This window comes from Neodothiora populina, assembly GCF_041146345.1.
Source record: "Neodothiora populina strain CPC 39397 chromosome Unknown canker_contig_6, whole genome shotgun sequence".
Classification (NCBI taxonomy): Eukaryota; Fungi; Ascomycota; class Dothideomycetes; order Dothideales; family Dothioraceae; genus Neodothiora; species Neodothiora populina.
This window is the reverse complement of record NW_027191414.1, coordinates 778,734-800,833: the sequence shown is the minus strand read 5'-3', so window position 1 is coordinate 800,833 and position 22,100 is coordinate 778,734. Positions and strand designations below refer to the sequence as shown.

The following is a 22,100-nucleotide window of genomic DNA, read 5'->3' as shown; positions in this document are numbered from 1 at the left end:
TTGTCGGGCACCAACGCCTGCACCCTACAAAAAGCGCTAAAGAGAACGATAAGAAAAATGGTAAGGAATGAATGATGAAAGACAAGAGGTTTCGCTAAGGAGTAAAGTCGTAGAAATAAGTCGTTCGTAGGCAATGCCGTCGCATTATACTTCACTCCACCATTGACAGTGGCAGCCGCCTGCAACTCTATCACGACGTGAAGAGCCTGATGAAGAAGAGGAAGAACTTTGGTAGGCGCCATAGGTCGGGTCTGTTTCCCCAAGTGTAATCCTGATCGGGTTGCCATCTGCGTCTGATACAGCACCGGCGGTACCATCATCGAGGATTTGCATGAGCTGGCAATACGGCGCGAGATTGCTCTGGACGCGGCGCTCCTCGATCTTGACGAGACGGCCGAACGATGGAAGCTCATCGTAAGCATCGCCGTCAGGACCCCGTTCTGCATTAGTGCTAGAGTAGGGAGACGGGGTGGCAGAAGTTGCGGATGCGGCAGTCAATGTTGCTGTTGTGGAAACACCGGAGACGGTTGTAGTGAAGTAAGAAGATGAAGAAGTAGGTGTCGAGGAAAGAGAAGAAGTAATAGAAGCAGGGTTGACGGCGCTGCTGTTTGAGTCGTCCGTGTAGTTGGCCGAATAGATGAATCCCTCGAGCATGGTACCGTTCCAATAACAGAACCACGGCTTCTCGCCTGCGGCAATCTGCTTACGTGTCGACCAGTCCGACTCGCCTGTGAACCAAGGGCTTCTTTTCTCTGGCTGACTATAGGGTGACGGAAGCGAGCTCTGCGGAAGGATGACGAGTTTGTCGTACAAGGCCTGGAAATAATAAGCCGGTCCCCGATCCGGATCATCGTTATCCTGCACTGCGATGAACTGAGAGAAGCTTGTACTGGGAGTTTGAGTGCCATAACTGAAGTTTGTGTAGTCGTCGTAGTCGGACGTGTCGAACAAGCAAGCACCCTCGAAACTTCCGGAGCTCGTGGATGTCTCCTGGATACTGATGGCGAGTGCCGGAGGACCCGGGATGTTACAATCCCAGGCAGCAGCATAGCTCTGGTTCGTGAGACAAGCAGAGCGCGTTTCTTCGGGCATCCCGAGTGTCAGCGCGTAGGTTCCTGTCGGCGGTGGAGCACCCATCGACGATGTTGGAATAGGAGAGGCATCGAGTAAAGACGTCGAGGAGGGCAGTCCCTTCGGATTACTGGAGCAAGGATTAGCAATGCAAATATCACGATCAGCATCTGTGGTCAACATACTGTTTCTCGTTCTCTCGCTTCTGAGCAGACATGAAGCCTCCTATGGCGCCGCCGAGCACTGTAGCAATAAAGGCAAGGACGCCTAACGAAAGTAAAAGCCACCAGAAAGGGATACCGCAGAACTTGGTCTTTCGCTTTTCTCTCCAAGATTTCTCCCTCCAGGACTTGGCAGTCGCTGCATTGCTAGATTCGTTCGACTCCATCTGTTCCATGTTTGTGTAGATCTGGCTGCTCTCTCGCGTACCAGCGTCGGCCATACTTTGCGGTTGATTAGGGATAAGAGGCAAACTGAGTTGCGTTCGACTTGACGACGCGGCTACAGCGAGAGGTTGAGGGATGACTATATGCTTGGGAGCGCCATCTTCCGGGTATTCGGAATAAGGAGGGAGCTGCTCAGTGTGTCCATCGACCCCAATGATGTCGTGCTCCTCTCCTTCGGGACCCTGTTGTCTGCGGAAGGCTTGCGTCCTGCCAGGGAAACCAACGGGGATGTGAGATTGAACGTCCGGTGTGCCGTGATCCTGCGTTTCCTCGAGATCTTCGGACACATTCTGTGGATACATGCTGTATGGATGGGTCGGGCCCTGCTCGGCCATCAACGGCCGTTGAGGAGCGCGGGCTGTGGACACGGTAGAGATTGACGGAGTGCGGGCGAGATTTGTTCCTTGGGGATACATGGCATATGGATGACTGGGTCCACTGAGTGGATTGGTCGACGGCGCAAAGGCACGAGATGAAGTCGAGGAGAGGGATCGGTGATAATTTCCAGGTGCATAGGCGACTGTTGACTGCGATCGAATGCTGGGAGTGCGTCCAGATAGGGACTGATCGTCATCTTCGTCTTCCACGCTCCTGAACGGATTCTGCATATCCCGCGACTTCCTCATGCTGTTCCTGTTGGCTGCGAAACGCGACAATGGTGATGCCGTGGTGGCTGTCGGTGTTTGTGTCGTCGGCGTCTCGACCATCTGGGCGGCAACACTGCGGATGGCGGGCTCTTCCTCGAATTCATCGTCATCGTCATCGTCGTCGTGATCATCGTGGCCTGAGTAGTTGTTGTTGTTGTTGGTGTTGCTGCTGCTGCTGCTGCTGCTGTGAATGCGTCCCGGTGCGAAACCATCGGCAACCCTATCCATGCCGTCTACTGCGAATTCATCGTCGAAGACGTCGACACTGTCGTGCGGTGTGTGCGCGTTGTTTCGCTCCATTGTCCGGAGCGCGCCGGTTGACACCCCTTTGGAGACGTCGAGAAAATCACAACCGGGTCAATGAGTGGAATTTCGGGGTAGTAAGTTGTGGATGGCGATGGTTTTGGTGTCGGAGCAGGGATTCGAATGATGGCGATTAACGAGTGAATGGTTGGATTTGTGTGGGCGGATCAGGTACGAATATCGTGATGCAGAGGAAGTCACGGACACGGCTTGTCGTTCAGGAGGGAAAACCGCTGATTAAGGTTGGCGCTTGCCTGGAATCCTCGCGCCAAGCCACTGACGGCACGTTCGACCAGTGCCTGCCATTGCCTTTTCCCTATCGCTCTGATCGCACGCTAAACACACTCCGCCTCGGCTACTCTGCTTAGCACTGGCACCAGTGAGTCGATGGCCATGGAGAACTCTGGAACTGGTGAAGCAAATCCGAGTTAATTAATCTACTGTAACAGTGTGTGAGAGAGAGAGAGACAGAGAGACAGAGAGTCTGGTCAGTGTGGACCAAGTCGACACGCCTGAAACTCCACGGCCGCCCGCCCCGCCCACATACTTTACAGTAGAAGACATAAGGCACAGTACCTTATCAGTAATGAGGCCCCCGACGCCCTGTGTCGGTCGCCTATGATACAGGCAAAGTGGTAAATATTGTGATTGTGATACACAAGATGCAGAGAATCTGCACACACACACATATACACACCCGTACAGAAAAACCACACACTACCGTCCACTTGGCTTGTGCACAGCCATGTTCCTGTGTAACGCTCGAGAAGCTGATTGTCTGTCGATCACCACTATAATAAAGCTCTGTTCGCTCCTACTCCATGTTGCGCTGCGCTGTGCTGAGGCCAGGAGTTGCTACCCGGGTGGCATGATGGCATTACCGTGTGTGAATTTTCGGGCTAAGTATCCTATTTCATCTAGTACCGTAGTCTTGATCTCGTCCCTGACCCGCCGCCTACACTGACTTGCAGGACCTTTCTCGGGTCAACTGCCCGCCGCATCGACTCGCATAACACAACCTCTCGCTTATCTTAAAGGTATCTTTGCCATCTATTGCTTAATGGCGTATTTCCTTCGGAACATGTCATCAACGTCAGTGAGGTAATAAGTACCAGGGAAGAGAGTGTCGGCGCTGCCGGATGGCTGGAAGTTCTTCTTCAAGTGTGCCTTCTCTCTGAGGTTGCACATCTCATCGTAAACCTCAGGTGCGACCACCCTGCGGGAGTCGAGTCTGGTGTGGAGATCCACCTTCTTCTGCATCTCTTCGGTGCTGCCTCGGACCTTGAGCGAGAAGAAAGACGATGCGAGACCGGAGCCGTAGCTGAAGATACCCACACGCTTGCCCTGGAGGTCTGCCGACGACACGTTGGCGAGGAGGGAGACTAGCGAGGCGTAGACGGATGCGGTGTACATGTTGCCGCACATGGTGGGGACCTCGACGGCGGGCTGGACGCGGGCGGCGAAGCGCTTCTTGGAGAGTCCCATGAAGGTCTTCTCTACAGTCTTGTCGCTGAGCGATTGCTCGAGGGGCATGTCTCTGAGCTCAGGAGGCACATCGGCGAAGACTGGGCTTGTGGGGTTGGTGAGGTAGTCATTGTAGAGCATACGAGCGTACGACTTGGCGACAAGCTTGCACGTAGGGGCGTGGAAGCACATGTAGTCGAAGCGGTCGAGAGGAGTGTCCAACTCGGCGTGAGAGCCGTTGGCACTGCCGTTTGCCTGCGCCTTGACCTTCTGCTCGCGCGCGTTGTAGGTCTTGTAGCAGGCGTCCACAGCCTCGGTGTAGCACTTGATGGAGAAGTGACCGTCGACGATGGGGTACTCGCTGGTGAGGTCAGGCTTGTAGAAGTCGTATGCGTGAGTGACGTAGCTGCCACGGAGACCAGGCTCGAAGGCAATAGGAGCGTCGGGGCCGACGAGCATGGCGACGCAACCTGCACCGCCGGTGGGTCTGGCGGCGCCCTTCTTGTAAAGAGCAATGTCACCAGCAACAACGACGGCATCGCGGCCGTCCCAAGCTGAGGACTCGACCCAGTTGACGGCGTTGAAGAGTGCGTTGGTGCCGCCGTAACAAGCGTTGACCGTGTCCACTCCCTCGACATCGAAGTTGCCAGACTCTTCGAAAAGCTGCATCAGGACAGACTTGACTGACTTGGACTTGTCGAGGAGCGTCTCTGTGCCGACCTCCATGCGGCCAATGTTCTTGGGGTCGATTGAGTACTTGCGGAAGAGGGAAGAGACAGCGGTCAGAGCAAGAGAATAGATATCTGTGAACATTTCGAGTCAGTCCCGTGAGCTGTCTTCAGCCACTCAAGTATAGATCGGCGGACCTTCTCTGTCGTCGCAGAAGCTCATCTTGGTCTGGCCGAGGCCAATGGTGTACTTTCCAGCGCTGACTCCATCGAACCTCTCAAGCTCGGCTTGGTCTACACACTACAGGCTACAGTATCAGCTGGCCGCTCAGAAGTTCCATGGGCGGGCGAATCAGCTGCCGCCGCAAGCGCACTTACCTGGCTAGGGAAGTAAAGCTCAATGGCCTTGATGCCGACATTCTGAGGTCTTGCAGACATGTTGAATGGTATTGTTGAGGAAGCGATCTGGTGATCAATTCCTTACTTGCGCGTGGACTGTTTAGTGCAGTACAGCGATTTCTTTGTGAGAGCGTTTGATTGCTGTACGAAGAAGGAGAAGAGAGAGAATCTTGATTTGACCGGCGTCAGATCTGGCAGTCACGAACACTTGGAAGTCAACGAGGGAAGCAAGGGAGAGAGGCACAAATACAATCAAGAAGATTGACACACGATACGGGCATCAAAACACTTTGTAGCGCATCTGGTAGCAGCTAACTTGGACCCCTGGATTTCCCACGAGGCGCTAAAAACATGGTCCGATTTCAACGTCAGTGAAAATTGTTGGCCCTTGTCGCTGCAAGTGCAAGCCCGTCCGTTCACCGCATCGCATCCCACCTTGAAGCTCCGAGGACGTGTCCACAATCTGCAGCAAACCTTTATTCTCACCATCCGCAATCTCGTTCTTCTGCTTGGATGAACAATATACCGCTGCCCTTTTCGTTGTCTTATCGATGTGTTTATCTTAAGTCAGAGTGATGCCTGTCACAGTAGGACTTGACTTTCTTGGCCTCTATACGGAGTACAATCTGACACGCTGTACCAGTACTTCAGACTGCTACTTCAGGCTTAGCTTGCGGGTGTTCCTGCAGACGACTGCGCATTGCCGACCAGACATGCGCAGATACTGTATATTATTGTACAGTACATTGCATGAAATCTATGTGATTGCGCTTTCACTGTAGGATCACAGTAAGAGACAACATCGTACGAGTTGCGCGCAGAGTTTCCGTCAATTATTTCGTTATCAGCTGTAATTTGATGTCCTGCCAGTAATCTGCCTTATCTCCCCACACAATCTAGTGTCTCTTCATGAAATCCGCCATCAACTCGCCAACCTTTTCGGGCGCTTCAATGCAGTGCCAGTGTCCGACCCCATCCAAGACTGTCATGTTCTTGTCCGTGGAGCTTATGTTCTCTAGTATGTTCTTGCAACCTGGTAGAGGGGCGCTTTTGTCCTCATCGCCCGCAATGATGAGGGTGGGGCACTTTACCTTGGCGTATTGCGGAGGGGATTTGTAGGCATACGCGACCACTCTGCACAGGCTGATGTAACCCGCGGGATCCATACCCAGAACCAGCTCTCTGATGAAGGCTGAATGCACTCGTTGCGCCTTCGAGCCCACTGCTGCGTAGGGAACAGTATCGGCCATTGGATCCATGCCTTCCTCCGCAACTTTATCAACGCGAGCTTCAAACACCTTCGTCACATCCGCAGAAGGCCACACGGGTCCGACAAGTATCATCCCAGTGATACGCTCGGGCCATTCCGCCGCCAGCTCAGGACCGGTCATACCAGACATACTGTGCCCAACGAAGGTCGCCTTTTCGATCTTGAGTTCGTCCATTAGTGCTATAACATCAGATGCCAGACTGTGTACATCCTGCTCGACCTGGGAATATGGCGACAGCCCGGAGCCCGTGGTATCAGGACAGATGCAGCGGTACCCTTGTTCCGTCAGAGAAGGAACGACGGCTGTGTAGTAGTTGTTGCTCGACCCAAGGCCGTGGCTCTTCAGACTGTCAGAGATACATTGTGATATGATCCGGAGTAAGAGTTCTTACCATTACGATCGTTCCCTTAGCCGTAGCTCCATTGGCCGGCGCCCAGTCCTTGTAGTAGACGCGCTTGTAGTTCACCTGTAGGAAAGGCATCTTTGAAGAGGATAGCACAAGAAGGATGTTAAATTGATGATGTCAAGTATTTGGGAGAAGAGATGATGCAAAGCTACAATTGTGGAAAGTATTGTATACAAGCGAAGTATTATTTATCATCCCAAGCCTCTTCATTCTCATGTTCGTTCGAGCAATGATGGCATGGTGGGGAAGATGGGGGACAACATCCGGACCACTTCCGAACTTTATGCATTGATGTATGCGAGCACTACCTATGCATCCATGCATTATCATGCGGAGCTTCCACCCCCGAGAAACATGCAAATGTTGATAGATCATTGTCTACTACTACGAAATGGACCGCTTCGTAAGAACTGCTTGAGACGGCTCACAGTCTACATGCTGTCGGTACGGCTTCAATGGATAATAAGCTATGCCGTGTGCACTAGAGCAAACGGGCACCGATCGCTATGCTACTGCTGCCATTGAACCGCCTCCCCCGTGGGCATGTGCCTTGAGCCGAGGCGCATGACGTTTCGATCATATACCATCTAGATATCTACCTTTTATGAATTCTGTTTTTACAAAACCACCCCTTAATCCAACATAAGTCTCTGGCCGCAATATCATAGGTTCACAGTAGTTCAAGACAAAGAGCAGGACTACTACCAAAAAGAAAATGGACGACTCTCCGTCAGGACTGCTCAAGTTCTTTGTGCCGCGAGTGCCTGGCATAGCGAGAGCCGCTCTCGTTCACTCGCTGGGATATTCGGCCAACTCGACGAAATGGGATTTTCGCACCGAAATGACAGTGCATGTGCTTCGCTCCCTGATGGATCCGAGTAACAAGTTACAGCCTATCGGAAAGATACAACAACGGACACTGAAGGACCCTGGCGTAAAGGACAATACATGGGTGGCCAAAGCCGTGATACCAGTACCGGAGCAGGAGACTCTTACAGCGGCGACTTTCAAGGCAATCGAGGACTTGGGAGATGGCACCGAGGCTTATGTCAAGCCGAGTCTGGACGCCTTGGACGTGGAGTGGACGGGTCATCGCAGTAGTGCCCGGCCTCATGAGCAATCACCCGCTGCCTCCGACCAAGAACGCTACGCTTCTATGATGGATGATCCAGCGCGCACAAGCAAGACTACTATTCTCTATTTCCACGGAGGCGCGTACTATCTCTGCTCATTTGGTACTCATAGAGAGTCGGTCCGCCGGCTTGTTGAAGAGAGTAACGGACGAGCGATGTCTGTTGGGTATCGACTGGCACCTAAGCATGCATTTCCTTCGCAACTACTCGACGCACTAAATTCCTACCTCTACCTGCTATATCCTCCCGAGAATGCGTTACACGAACCGGTTCCGGCTAACGAGATCGTTTTCGCTGGGGATAGCGCTGGAGGCAACGTCGTGTTCGCGCTACTCCAGCTACTGCTTCAACTTCATCGCACATCATCTTCGACTCCCACTGTGCAATACCATGGAAAAGAGGTCGAAGTTCCTCTGCCCGCTGGAGTCACAGCGAACAGTGGTTGGTTTGACATCAGCCGTGCGATGCCGTCTCTGGACCATAACGCGAAATTCGATTATCTTCCACCTGCGAGCCACGACACTTTTGCAAAGTTCCCCCAGGACGATCTTTGGCCAACGAATCCTCCCCGAGGTGACATATTTTGTGATCTTTCTCTTATGACGCACCCTCTTGTTTCTCCTCTTGCCGCGTCGAATTGGACGGGTTCGCCTCCGATGTGGATTGAGACTGGGCAAGAATTGTTGACCGACGAAGATGCAATTGTTGCCGTCCGAGCGGCTAGCCAAGGTGTGGTAGTGCAGTGGGAGCAGTATGAGGCCATGCCACATTGTTTCGCCATGGTTATTCCGACCCTACAGACGAGTACCCGATGCGTGAAGTCATGGGGCACCTTTTGCAGGACGTGTGTCGAGGGAAAGGTTGAGACCAACGGCACATGGATCGCAGCCAAGTCCGGTCTGGAAAAACAGGTTGACGTCTCCAGTGTGACTGATATCAAGTTTGAGGATGCTGTTGCGCGCATGGAAGATGCGAAAGCCAGGAGGCTGAAAGGATATGAGAAAGAAGGAAAATCTCTCCCAACGTTGCGGGCCTAGGCTACTGTACATTAAGCGGTGCCTGTTAGTGGGTCCGGTTGGTGATGCAGACGCTGGTTGTGTAGGTCGGCCAGGGGCACCACCTGACCGGTAGCCTTGTCCCTTGGATTCCTGCTCCATGTGGTCCATCATGAGGAGTTGGGTGATAGATAGATATATCCCGAACATGTGCTTTATAAAGAGCTTGATGGTATTGTGTAAAACTCTTCGACGGAGCATTGTCGCAGAGCTGCGTTTATTGGTGTTCTGTAGCTTCTCTATGACCATACTTCATAATGCGCCATAAGCTCATAAACAAAGAGGCAACTTAGAGGATACCATCATGTTCTCCAGGTAGTCTCTTGACCCTCTTCTGCTCCCAGTTGTCCAAGTCCTTTGCAGCAAGTTTCTTCGTCGGTTAGCTTGATGAACCTGATAACAGGCGATGGCCACCTTACATAGTACTCCTCCTTCAGATCGATTCTTCGACGGTCCTTTCCGATTCCGAGCTCCTCTTCCTTGCTCAACTGTTTGATCTTTCTGTCATGCTTTTCATATCTTATAGCAGTTGCGGGTGTGAGGAAGAACGATCCCAGGACCATAGTTGCGATAAACGGTAAACCGAATAGCATGAACGGGTGTTTTGCAAGCGCTGCCCTGTACTTGGAAGGCAACGATGCTTCGTATGAGCTGGGCCTGAAACGTTTAGCTGGAAAAATCGCCATGTTGTACAGTGAAGTATGTTATGCAAGATGGTATATAGCAAGTCTGTCGAGAAGTTCAATCCGACGATGCCTGGTAAGAGTTCCAACGCATCCGAAGCACTTTCAGACAGCACGTGATGTCGCGACGCGCTTGGCCGCGGTATAGTTTCTATCTCGTTGCTCTACATCTACATGTTTTGATCATCACCACAGAAGACTACAAATGAAGGCGTTTCGTTGAGAGAATGACAGGTATGAGCACTTGTACTTGCAAAATAATTCGGCAGAATGGTAGGACGACTGAGCTTGCCGAATGCTCGCAACCAGTCCTTGTACAGTGGCGATGAGTTTCCACCAGATGCGCCTCCTCCATCAACCATCGCAGCACAGCTTGTCAAAAACCATGCTCAAGTGTCCCGTGGGTCACGACAGGTAGATGACGTCGCAACATTCCGGCAGCTTCTCCAGGAGATTCTTAGCGAGACTCTGGCTCCAGAGACGGATGTCGATGTCAATTATAAACTTGTTCAAGTTGTAGTTGAAGCTGGTGTGGATGTCATACTACAAAATAATCCCTTTGCACAATGGGATGTTCTCTTGCCTCAGGCTCTCGATGGTCTTGCTGTTATAGAGTCTGTGATAGCAAGACAGCCAGACGTCTTGCTATATGACAATCTCGTTCATGCACAGCCACAGACACATCTGCTGTTACTGCTTCTTCCTAGGATATTCTCTTTGTCCATTCATCCCAAGGGTGCTTCCTTACGACCTCGTCTGGTGTCGTTGCTACGATGTATGGTTCAAGGTCTCGACCGGACGCTGGAACATTGGCCATATAGCCATGCGTTGCTCGGCTTGATGCAGGACAGTGTCACTGATCTCATGACCGTTCTACAGACGTGTCGTTCTTTGTCATGGCCCAGGACCATAGCAATAAGTTTACCTCCTCGTAGAAGCTTGGTGTCACTTAGACCTGAGGTACACCAAACGTCGGCCTTCCAGCCAGAACATCAAATTGGGGTGAATGATGGCGTTTCTGCCTTCAAGCTTTTACTCATGATTCTTGATTGCGCAGTGGAAATAGCATCATCCCGGCAAGTATCGCACCCCAAGCTGCGGTCTGATATGGGAGGCCTGCAGAATTGGGTCCTCGACATCATGCCAGCATTCGCCATACTCTTACTCAGACACCGCGACTACCTCGAGACCAGTCTGAATTTTGAGGACCTGACAACCCGGACCTTGCAATGCTATGCTCATGTGATTTCAAGTACCTCAGTACATCACACAGAGGCCAAGCATCTATATAGTCAAAGCCTTCTTCGATTCTGTCAATGCTGCTCAGGCTTCTTGCAGGCCTCATCGAACCGCCCTCTTAGCAGTGAAGTTCAGCATGAGCTTGGCACTATCATGCAAACCGTCTTGCACGGCCAAAAGGGGCTCGAGGAGATGGTGGTTCGAGAGTTCCTCTTACCTGCGTTACACGCTTTCACTTCCGATCAACTTCACTTTCAGCAAGCGCAAGCTAACCTTGCGACTGCTGTACGCCAGTGGCTACTTAAGCTCGGGGAAGACCTACCAATATGGGCGAGTAACAACTCCGATGAACAAGGTGATGCTATCATGGCGGATGTCACAGTCAACAAGGACCCCGGCAATTCTCAGAACATAGAGACGAACCCGCTCAAACGGCGCAAACTACGCCAAATAGGCGAGCACAATGGCTCTGGCGAGACTGTGACTAAAAGTTTTTATGACAACCTGTTACGTCGACTAGCCATGCTACTTGGCAGTAATACTGATGCTGGCATCCATGGCTTGTCCCACGTTGCACGACCCTGCTATGCTGCCTTGAGCGAATCTGACCGTAGACAATTATGGCAAACGTTAGGTGCTTGTCCTTGCGCCGGTGCAGACTCCTTCAAGAAAGGTAGATGCGCGGCATGCCACTCAGACAGGCGCTTACTTAGCCGGCCATGCCTCACCTGGGATGGCAGCGCTCGGGAAAATGACTGCAAAGAAGTAGCATCGATATTCAACGAGCTTTATGAGAGCCCTGAACTGCAGAAATCGGGCAAGGAACGAGTACTTGCCATGCTAGCGATCCGGTCCTTTGTTATGCATACTGTTGACGCTACATATCTGGACCTTAACCAATCCTTGTTCGCTCAGTGGTGTTTGCGCTCCCTCTATAGCTCATCGCGAGAGCTACGCATTGCTGCTGGACGAACACTGGTGGCTTTTTTACGGGAGAATCTACCACCAAGCCTGCGTGACAACAACCGACGACTCGCATTGAATTTTCTCCGAACGTTCTCGGCACAAGACGCAAATTGCCACCATGAAACGTTGATATTGACTTGGGGCCAGATCGCTATGGTCTGCGGTGAGGAGGAGCTCAATCTGGCACTGCTTCGCCTGGTTGACTATCTCGGTCATCCCAATTCACTGGTATGCGCCCTAGCCTTCAGTGAGCTGGAAGGGGTTTCCGAAAGTAGGTCGCTTTCGCCGCAAGCGCTCCTGCGCTCGTACTACCGAAGCATCGCTATAGCAGTGGTACAAGATATCATCACTAAACCTCAAAAGATTCAACAGCTCGCAGAGCTTCTCGAAATGAGAATCAACAGCTTTCTTGTACTCACTCAACGCGAGACCATTCCTTTCCTCGTTTTCACGAAGAAAACAGACGTCCTCCAGCGCATAGCTATGGCGCGAGGTCCCGACACCAGTATTCAAGACATAATTCTGTCGCCTCCATCCAATCTCGCTGCCGTTCTCGCCTATCTGCTGGCTCAGCCATCTTCTGACGTCGAGCAGAGTGCAATGAACCACTTGACGGATGTCGCTCCGGGTCTACGGAATAGTGACTTAGCAGGTTTCATTAAACTCGACCCCGTGCTCATAGCTTGTGAGATGCTGAAAGCCGCGGCCGACGAAGACCAGTCGGGTTTGACGAGGATATACCACGCTATCCAACAATTCGCTGTGATCGCTGAACGAAGTCCCGGTCAAGGGAGAGCTAGCGGCAAAGGCAGTAAGATGATGGCTAGCTTTTTTGAAGCTCACGTTCTAGGTATTATGACGGAATTCACAAATGCTATCGAATACACACTTTCACTGCACTTATCAGAGAAAAACCGCTGCATTATGGCGATTGATCAGATGATAAAACTAGCACAGAAGAACATCATAATCGCTCTGCCTCAGATTCGAGCGTGCTTGCAATCGGCGGCACAACAGAAAGGATTACAAGATGCAGCGCTGTCAGCCTGGATCTCCTTGGTCTCAACACTGGATGGCAACGATGTGGTCGACGTGCTTGACCAAACCTTCGCATTAGTGGTCGAACACTGGTTTGACCTATCGACCGAGACTCAACAAGCTCTTTATGATTGTATGGGGGAGATGCTGAAATCTCACAGTAATCTAATAAGAGAGAAAGTTATAACGATTCCGTCCTTGGCTGCAATCCCTTTATTGTCCAAGTTCGAGTCTGAGATCCAACGACTAAAAGAGCGTGAATTGCCAGAGACACATCTTCGTGCGTTCGTCCAACGACTGCTAGATGACAATGCCTCTATCGTTGCCCTCGCACTCAAAGAGTTGGTGCCATGGTTAGAGGAGAACCAGAGCATAATTCATGAAGCGACAGTGAGCGAACAGCCGAAGGCGGTGATAGCGGACGTCACCCGCGCTCTTCTTGATGTTTGCACCAAATACACGCCGCATAGGCAGGATATGGTGGCACTCTCAGCTCAATGCTTAGGCGTTGTTGGTTGTCTTGATCCCAATCGGATCGATGCTTCCAGCACGACAAGGCAGGTGCTGGTATTGTCCAACTTCGAGAAGGCTTCGGAAGTCATAGATTGGGTTGCGATCATGCTTGAAGATGTCATCGTTCCTGCCTTCAAGTCAAGCACTGATACCCGGATTCAAGGCTTTATGGCGTGGGTTATGCAGGAGCTTGTCCGCTTCTGTGGTTTTAACGAAGTCGCTTCCGTCAGGTTGAGAGCTTCTCAAGCCAGCCCAGCATATACACGATGGATCGACATGCCCGCCAGCGTTCGCAACACATTGACACCATTTCTGAGTTCTAGATATATGGTTAAAACTATGACCAAGATCGAGCCTGACAAGCGCACTGGCACTGTGTTCTCTCAAGACTCGACACACAGTAGCTGGCTCCAGACATGGGTTTATGATATGCTATGGCGAGGCAAAGGCGACAATGCAGAGATGCTGTTTCCAACCCTTGCACGCGTTACGCGAGGCCGAGATTTGTCAATCGCCAGCTTCTTGCTGCCGTACGTTGCGCTGAACATTGTCCTTGGCGGCACTGAGCAAGAGACAAAAGACATTGCAGATGAGCTGCTGGTTGTGTTGTCTACCGAATCAGACCTACAGCCAAAAAAGGAGGTCCTTCGACAATGTAGCGAGGTATGTACCCTGAATAATTACATCGTCGCGTTTACTGACATCTCTACAGAATGTATTTGCCGTGCTAGATTACATGTCCAAATGGGTACAGGAAAAGAAACGCACCATGACTGTGTCCCGCACAGCAGCAGCCCGCGCTGGTCATGCACCGTCAGAATTCGATGAGGCGAGAGACCTTGGACAAATCTCAAGTGTCGAAAGAGTCATACAGTCTATTCCAGCGGACATCATTGCAAAACGTGCCATGGAATGTGGGTCATATGCTCGCGCTCTGTATCACTGGGAATATTCCATGCGCGAACAGGAACAGACCTCGAACAAAGAACCTTCTGAGCAAGATGCACTGTTCCAGCGCCTGCACTCGATATATGCTCACATCGACGAGCCTGATGGGCTGGACGGGATCTCTGCTCATCTTAACATCTTGAGTCCTGAGCAGCAAGCATTCCAGCAGAGGAGGGCAGGTCGATGGTCAGCGGCACAGAGCTGGTACGAGATCGAGCTGGAAAAGGCCCCAAACGAGACCAATGTTCAAGCACAGTTGTTGAGTTGCTTACGAGAATCGGGCCAACTTGGTAGGTCTCAACATGTGAAGGCATTGAGGAGCGCTGCTAACAGATCTCAGATCAAGTCCTGCGATATGCGTCTCATTACAGCAAAGAAGCATCCTTAAAAGGACAGTGCGATTCGAGAATCTCCTCCTTCGTCCTGGAATCATCTTGGTCGACTGGGCGATTAGACCACTTACGAGACGAGTTGAAAAAGCTTTCCAACCAAGGTGTCAGCAACTTTGACACGGGTGTTGCTAAATTCCTTCTGGCACTACAGAGGAAAGACAACGATGCAGTCAAGGCAACAATTACTGACCTTCGAGACACCACAGTCAAGAGTATGACAAGTGTTGCTGCGGCCTCTTTGCAATCATGCCATGATATATTGTTGAGGTTGCATGCCGTCTACGAAATGGAAGCGCTCAGCGGCTTTGGCCATGAAAAGACGGACGAGAAAGGCATATCTTCACTGCTAGAAACTATGGACAGAAGGTTGGCTGTCATTGGCTCGTATATCTCAGACAAACAATATCTTTTAGGCATCCGCCGAGCTGTCATGGGACTTTCTGCTATCGACTTCACCAAAATTGACATCGGGTCATCCTGGCTGACGACAGCACGACTAGCGCGCAAGGCCAATGTTCCCAGCTGCGCTCATTATGCAGTGCTCAAGGCTTTCGAATGTGGCGACGATGCCGGAAAAATCGAGCATGCGCGGCTGCTCTGGCGTGACGGTCAACATCGACAAGCCATCCAGAGTCTCGAAGGTGCCATTGCTTCGGACGTCTTCGCAACATACAGCAAGCGTATGCAGAACCCCAGTCACCCGGCAGAAAGTCAGCAGAAACAAAACATGCTTTCGGCGAGAGCGCACCTTCTTCTTGCAAAATGGCTCGACGCATCGGGACAAACTCAGACTGCAGAGGTCACTACTAGATATCAGTACGCGGCTAAGTATCATGCTAGGTGGGAGAAAGGCCATTACTACCTTGGCAAGCACTACAACAAGATTCTGGAGGCTGAGAAGTCCTTGCCACCTGGGAAACAGTCCGATGCTTTCGTGTCCGGTGAGATGACCAAGTTGGTGATAGAAAACTACTTGCGATCAGTGCCATTCGGGTCAAAATACTGGTATCAGACCATTCCAAAGATCATAACGCTCTGGCTCGATCTTGGAGCAGACTGTATGACCAAGGCACGAGGTGATCCGCAGACAGAGATTCTCACTCGGCGCAATCGCTACCTTGAATCTGTGCACAAGCAGATAAAGAAATACTTTGATCGCATACCGCCATATATTGTGAGTCGGCTCGTATTTGAGACTGATCATCAGAAACTGACAGTGATTTAGTTCTACAATGCGTTGCCTCAAATGATATCCCGCATCAGCCACCCGAACCCTAGTGTCTACGAGGTCCTCGCACTGATGATCTCGAAAATCGTCTCTACCCATCCGAGCCAGGCACTTTGGAGTCTGTTGGCGGTAATCAAGTCTTCTTCACCGGAACGGGCAAATCGCGGAGCTGCTATCCTCAATCGACTCAAGGTAGGTAGAGTATCACTGTGCAAGAATCGACTGCATATCTGACTTGTTTGAAGGATCCCAAGAACCGCAACCACTTGGACACTCCTGGAATAGATCTGCGCATGATGATCATACAGGGTCAAAAACTGTCCGATGGACTCCTCCAAGCATGCGACATTCATATCGAATCAAGAGCTTCAAACGTCAGCCTCTCCAAGGACCTGAGTTTCAACCACAAATTAGCGCCCAGTCCACTGGTCATACCATTGGAGTCGACATTGATTGCCAACACCCCTGTAGTCCAGGAGGCACATCACATCCGCAAGTTTGTGCCCTTCGCACAAGACAAAGTGACGATCGCAGGCTTCTCCGACGACGTCCTAGTGCTCAGTTCACTTCAAAGACCGCGCAAGCTATCTGTGCGGGGATCAGACGGCAAGCTATACGGCCTGCTGTGCAAGCCGAAAGACGACCTGCGCAAAGACCAGCGCCTAATGGAATTCAACACGATGATCAACCGAGCGCTGAAGCGAGATGCGGAAACAAGCAAACGACGCCTCTACATCAAAACCTACGGCGTGACCCCGCTGAGCGAAGAATCCGGCACCATCGAATGGGTCGAGGGAATCAAGCCCCTCCGCGACATCCTGCTCAAGCTCTACCAGCGCAAAGGGATACAGCCAAACTACAACCAATTGCGCGTCCTGCTCAGCGACGCCAGCAAAGACCCCGCCAACGTCGGCATCTTCAAAGAACAAATCCTGCCCATCTTCCCACCCGTGCTGTACGAATGGTTCGCGGAGATGTTCCCCGAGCCCGAAACCTGGTTCACAGCCCGCATACGCTACGCGCGCTCAGCAGCAGTGATGTCGATGGTCGGACACGTACTAGGGCTAGGCGACCGCCACGGCGAGAACATCCTGCTGCAAGAAGGGACGGGCGGGGTGTTCCACGTGGATTTTAACTGTTTGTTCGACAAAGGGCTGACGTTCGAGAAGCCCGAGGTGGTGCCGTTCCGACTGACGCACAACATGGTCGACGCCATGGGCGCGTACGGCTACGAGGGCCCGTTCCGCAAGGCGGCGGAGTTGACCCTGGGGCTCCTCAGGCAGCATCAGGATACGCTCATGAACATCCTCGAGACGTTCGTCTATGACCCGACGACGGACTTTGTGGGCAGGAAGAAGCGCACGATACCCGGTGTGCCGGATACGCCTCAGGAGGTGCTCGATAGCGTCAGTGGTAAGTTGAGGGGTTTTCTCAAGGGTGAGAGTGTGCCGTTGAGTGTCGAGGGGCATGTCGATGCGCTGATCACGCAGGCGGTCGATCCGTGGAATCTGTGTCAGATGTATATCGGTTGGTGTGCATTTCTATGACAAGGGCGGAGGAGATCGAGTAGGGATGATGGTAATTGTATATGTATATCTACATATGTATATTATGATATAGAGAATACGACGCTATGGATGAATTCAAGATTAGAGACGTGATTTCAGGGGTAGCTACCTAGCTATATGCATCGGCATATCAGCAACAAAGACTCGTGATGATTAGGAATGCTTGAAAACCGCTCCTTCTGCCTTCCTTTACCATCACTTCGGGGCGTTCGTCCCGTGAGTCTTGCCGAGCTCCGTAAGCTCGTCCAAAAGAGCCACCGTCTCGGCAGGCGAGGCGATCCAAGCCGTACAAGAGCTCATGCGAGCCTGCGCACGTTAGTGGAACGGATCCTAACCAGCGGCGTGACAGTTCTTGCATACCTTGAAGTCATTGGCGCCGACAGAAAGGAACTGGTCGCCGACGTGCAGCGAGTTCTTAGCCTCGATGCCGCCAAAGTATCGCTGGCAACTCAGCACACCCCACGACTTGTCGCCGATGTCTATGAAGACGTCGTTTCCTCCGTTGAAAGCGCAGAAAGGCAGTCTGCGGCCGACGGCTGACATTTCCTGATTGTTTTTTTACTTCGTCAGTCACTCGCATGCACGACAGGGGCTTGGTAATGCATATGTGCTGTCTTACCAGGATCTTCTGACAGACAAGCACGGTTTCTTCCAGTTGTTCGCGCGAGAGTTTGAAGCCTGCGCGGGGAATTATGCCGACCGCGCGCTCTTTGCGCAGTATGTCTGCATGCAGGTTCATCGAGTCTACACATGTCTTGAGAGCTGAGTCGGCCAGGTCAAGCAATTCAGTGATGTCGGTTTCGGTCCAGCTGCGCATCTCCTCGAGCTCCCAACGCTCACGAGGGATGCGTACAAGCCGGTCGGATCTTGTGCCATCAAACTGAAATAAATAGCTGGACTCGCCACCAAGGACGACAAGGTTCTTTTTGAGGTCTTCAGGCAGATCTGACGCTGCTACGGCATCCAATAGGCCGTGAAGCCTCTCGTAGTATCGTGCAGATTCGACATAACCGGCAGCCGTGACTATACCTATCCTTATGCCGTTGCGCATCATGTATAGCAATCGAGGGATGGCAGGGTTGTCTTTGGTTAGGGACTGACCATCGTCATAGAGCGTCACATCACCATCGAAAGTCATGAGTTTGGGCCCGCCTTGCTTCACTAGCGACATGACCTGAGCAGTATTGAGAGTAAGACGAATATCGTTGAAACTGGGAGGGACGAATCGGCGCGAACTGATGAAACGTCGTTCGTCTTGCCACAGGAAGGCTTCCTTCAGGGGCAGAGAAGTGAAGAAAATGCCGACACTGGGCACAAGATGTTTGAGCTTTGAATGTAAGTGTGTATCAGACACTTGGTGTGCAATGTGGTCCTCAATGAGGTCTTCCACGTCAGCCATGATCTGCGCATATCGACCATTTGCGTTCGCGGCCATGGTTCGGACGTTTGGACGGTCCTTTTCGAATACTCCAGTCGGCTGGGAGAGTAGAACGAAGGGCACAGCCAATAGTCCCTTGATCCATTCTATCTGGTAGGAATCAGTATCGAGAACGAACAGCAGGAGTTGCGAGATGTAGTATATGATGAGTCAATCGTCTGCTGTACATGTACACTTACCAATTGATCCCTTCGATGGGTCTGGTGGAATTGTTAGCGAATGGACATTGATCATTCCTGGAATAGAAGGCTAAAGTCACAAACCTTGAGGGCATCTGGGAGAATCGCAATGGCCGTCAGTACTTGGAACACTCAGAGCGTTATAGAGATGGTGTACACACATTCTACACGGTAGCGAGTCGTCATGATTGGATGGGTCGAAGTGAGCAGTTGCGCTCGACTGGGTCTGGTTCAGAGTTGTGCGCCAATGGCAGAAAGTTGAGATGATTGGGCTAAGGCCGGGAGGAAGTAAGACAATCTCCGAGTCGTCGGAGAGCAGCTAGAGAAGAAGGTACGGCACGTGGGGAACGATGAAAGTGAACGTTGATGAGGAGACGTTTGTGATCAAGTAAGTAACAGGCATGGTATCATGATCACGTATCGCATGTCAATCTTATCCCAATGCAATGCGAGGTACCTTAGTAACCTTGAGGTAAAGATAGACTCTGTAAGATAGATGCTGTGTTGTGCCTGAGCCACAGCCATGTCATCCGGGTTCAGGGTGTCTTACTGTAAAGCAGCGCGGCCCGAGCCTCTAGCGTGATGCATTGCATGTGCCCCGCAACTCTAAAGAGCGTGTTTCTGACGATCTCTCCGTAAGCTTCTTGTCCAACGCAATCCACCACCTCGCTGCCCATTGAGCATTTCAGCAGGGATGGCCAAGTCTCTGCACACTCTACCGTCCGCCCTGCTGCCGGCAGCACGTCACGACGAAGATGCCGCATCCCTCAAGGCCATCCTGGGCCGCATCTACGATGAACGAGGCCACTTTAGACACATGACCGAGGCCTCACTGGAAGCTGAGATGGCCGCCGACGAAGGACAGGACAATAGTTCGGACACAGATGACGAGGAAGATGGCGCCGTCGAGGCTCAGGCTCAAGACGCGGATGGCGGGAGTCGGCGCGAGCAACTACAGGCTGCAAGGATGGAGATGGTGGGCCACGTAGCGTATCACTTCCTCCATCGTCTCATCACTCGACGTTATTAATTCATTCTGCCTCCAGTTCCGCCCAGAACGAAGCCCTCATGGCCCTCGATTTCGTGTCGCTGCTGCTCTCCAAGGACGCGCCCAAACAGGCCGAGCTGACCATGTCTCCCCACCTCAAACAATTCGTCAACCCAGGCACTCTGGGCATGGACATGTGGAGCAACATGCCCGTCGACAAAGAGGCACAAGCGACGGACGAAACCATCTCGCGTAGCTGGAGGATCGATTCGCTCCAGAACTGCGCCGATTCTTTGCTCGATGCCGCGGCCCGGCTGCAGAAGACGGTCAAGCGCGAGACGCGATACTGGGAGAATGTCTTGTCGGTCAGCGAAAAGGGCTGGTCAATCTGCCGTATGCCGCGCGAGAAACACAACCTCGGCGTGCGCTTCGGCTTCCTCGAGGCTCTGGGCGAATACCGCGATCGAGGTCTGGCCGCTCTCAGAGCAGACGAAGCGGGAAATGTTGTGCTCGACAAAGGCTTCGGCAACGATTCCAAGACCATCAGAGTACGCACAACACGAAATGGGCGCGTCATCGCTTCTTCCACACCGCCACAGATACCAGCCGATGCCGCAACGACGCTGGAAACTCGAATCCGCGCTGCGAGAGACTCGCTGTACGAGGAAGAGCTCTTCTATGATATCATCCGAGAATCACGCACCCTGGGCTCCTACGGCGTCGAGATGCGTGGATCCACCATTTCCATTCCGACTCGACTGGACGCACATCAAAGCCATCTGACAGCGTCCACTGCTTTCGACACTGTACTTATCGACCTGGTATCAACCGACACCATCGACTCCAGCGCAGACGAAGAACAAGCGCATCACATCCAGCAGGCTCAAGCCATCGCCCTCGTCTTCCGCCTCTTGTTGTCCTACACGCACAGAGAGAGACTCCGACGCCGCTCGCAGATTCCACCACCCATGGCTCTGTCCCGCCACGACACGCCCGTCGCTCCCATCCTCCGTCCAGTGATGGCGCTCCTGCACCACCAGTCCCTATCGGCAGCCATAGACACCCACCTCGACCGCCTCGAGAAGCTCCTCTCTCGCGCTTCCATCACTGCTTCGATGAAGCGCACACAGCTCGACTCGTCGTCATTGCGCGACAGTGCCGAGAACATGCACCTGCTCGTCGGCCGCATGATGAAGCCCATCACTTCTCGCGCCTCGCTGTCACTTTCGACATCATCGTCGTCTGAAACATACTTTGCGGACTTCACCCTTCACATCCACACGTCGAGTCTGACGCCCGCCCTAGGCAGCCGCATCAACTTGGCGTTGTCTTCTTCTCCCACCACTACCCCCTCATTATCATCAACGAACGGCAATATCACTACCATCCCCTCCTCAGCAGACTTCACCGACGTCGAAGACCTAGTCGACTACCTAGACGCCATGCTATCCGATTCCTTGGCCCAACAAATCGCATCTTCTTCTCCTCCCTCATCTTCCTCCTCTTCTCCTTCTGTCAACAACAACAGCAGCAGCAGCAGCAGCAGCAGCGGCAGCAACAGCAAGGAATGGAGATACAACGACCGCACAGGCATCGTATCTAGCAGCGACGACAGCCGCAGGATCGTTGTGAGAGTTGATGGAAGCCTGGGCACCTTGGTGCTGGATAGTTGTGGGGCGGGCCGCGATGCTGAGTGGAGACTTGGTGTTGATGTGGAGGATGGGGAGCAGAAGAAGGGGTTTTGGAGCGTGGTCGAGGATATGGGGAGGAAGTGAATTATCTAGAGATAAAGGGATAAAGAAGTTCAATAGAGAAGAAGAGAAATAGAAAAAGGGGCCTGAGCACGACTCATTAATTACAAGATCCAACCAGACAGCCAGACAATTACCTCAGGTCAACCGAAGGAAAAGAGAGGATTAAAAAGGCTGTATTCTCGCTTTCTCGAAAGAACGCCATGAATGGAAGGAATAGAAAGAAAGAAAGTAGAAAGAATAAGCAGAGAATCGCAAAAGCAGTCAAGACGCAGAATGAGAGAGAAAAGAACCAAGAAACGAACC

General features: G+C 52.1%; 7 protein-coding genes across 9 annotated transcripts; 3 read left to right on the top strand and 4 right to left on the bottom strand.

Annotated features, from left to right (window-relative positions):
* Window positions 1-144: 144 nt before the first annotated feature.
* On the bottom strand, window positions 145-2,464 carry AAFC00_005893 (uncharacterized protein; the record flags this gene model as incomplete). The annotated part of the gene is made up of 2 exons (XM_069345750.1): window positions 145-1,201; window positions 1,257-2,464. 2 exons carry the CDS (start codon window positions 2,462-2,464, stop codon window positions 145-147), a joined length of 2,265 nt encoding a protein of 754 aa, XP_069197952.1.
* A 1,053-nt stretch (window positions 2,465-3,517) lies between these two features.
* AAFC00_005892 (uncharacterized protein) lies at window positions 3,518-5,037 on the bottom strand (the record flags this gene model as incomplete). Its single annotated transcript, XM_069345749.1, has 3 exons — window positions 3,518-4,734; window positions 4,798-4,900; window positions 4,978-5,037. 3 exons carry the CDS (start codon window positions 5,035-5,037, stop codon window positions 3,518-3,520), a joined length of 1,380 nt encoding a protein of 459 aa, XP_069197951.1.
* An 857-nt stretch (window positions 5,038-5,894) lies between these two features.
* AAFC00_005891 (uncharacterized protein) lies at window positions 5,895-6,750 on the bottom strand (the record flags this gene model as incomplete). The annotated part of the gene is made up of 2 exons (XM_069345748.1): window positions 5,895-6,608; window positions 6,661-6,750. The coding sequence occupies 2 exons, from the start codon at window positions 6,748-6,750 to the stop codon at window positions 5,895-5,897; spliced, it is 804 nt and encodes a 267-aa protein (XP_069197950.1).
* Window positions 6,751-7,390: 640 nt separating this feature from the next.
* On the top strand, window positions 7,391-8,845 carry AAFC00_005890 (uncharacterized protein; the record flags this gene model as incomplete). The annotated part of the gene is made up of 1 exon (XM_069345747.1): window positions 7,391-8,845. One exon carries the CDS (start codon window positions 7,391-7,393, stop codon window positions 8,843-8,845), a length of 1,455 nt encoding a protein of 484 aa, XP_069197949.1.
* Window positions 8,846-9,152: 307 nt separating this feature from the next.
* AAFC00_005889 (uncharacterized protein) lies at window positions 9,153-9,549 on the bottom strand (the record flags this gene model as incomplete). Of its 2 annotated transcripts, none has more annotated exons than XM_069345746.1 (2): window positions 9,153-9,233; window positions 9,283-9,549. In XM_069345746.1, 2 exons carry the CDS (start codon window positions 9,547-9,549, stop codon window positions 9,153-9,155), a joined length of 348 nt encoding a protein of 115 aa, XP_069197947.1. The 2 variants fall into 2 exon arrangements, with proteins under 2 accessions (XP_069197947.1, XP_069197948.1); XM_069347817.1 differs by having other exon boundaries at window positions 9,283-9,456.
* A 267-nt stretch (window positions 9,550-9,816) lies between these two features.
* Window positions 9,817-17,417, top strand: AAFC00_005888 (uncharacterized protein; the record flags this gene model as incomplete). 2 transcript variants are annotated; one of them, XM_069348279.1, is made up of 5 exons in its annotated part: window positions 9,817-13,965; window positions 14,015-14,540; window positions 14,591-15,816; window positions 15,868-16,062; window positions 16,116-17,417. In XM_069348279.1, the coding sequence occupies 5 exons, from the start codon at window positions 9,817-9,819 to the stop codon at window positions 17,415-17,417; spliced, it is 7,398 nt and encodes a 2,465-aa protein (XP_069197946.1). The 2 variants fall into 2 exon arrangements, with proteins under 2 accessions (XP_069197946.1, XP_069197945.1); XM_069345744.1 differs by having other exon boundaries at window positions 10,939-13,965.
* Window positions 17,418-19,749: 2,332 nt separating this feature from the next.
* AAFC00_005887 (uncharacterized protein) lies at window positions 19,750-21,818 on the top strand (the record flags this gene model as incomplete). Its single annotated transcript, XM_069345743.1, has 2 exons — window positions 19,750-20,045; window positions 20,102-21,818. The coding sequence occupies 2 exons, from the start codon at window positions 19,750-19,752 to the stop codon at window positions 21,816-21,818; spliced, it is 2,013 nt and encodes a 670-aa protein (XP_069197944.1).
* Between the last annotated feature and the right edge of the window lie 282 nt (window positions 21,819-22,100).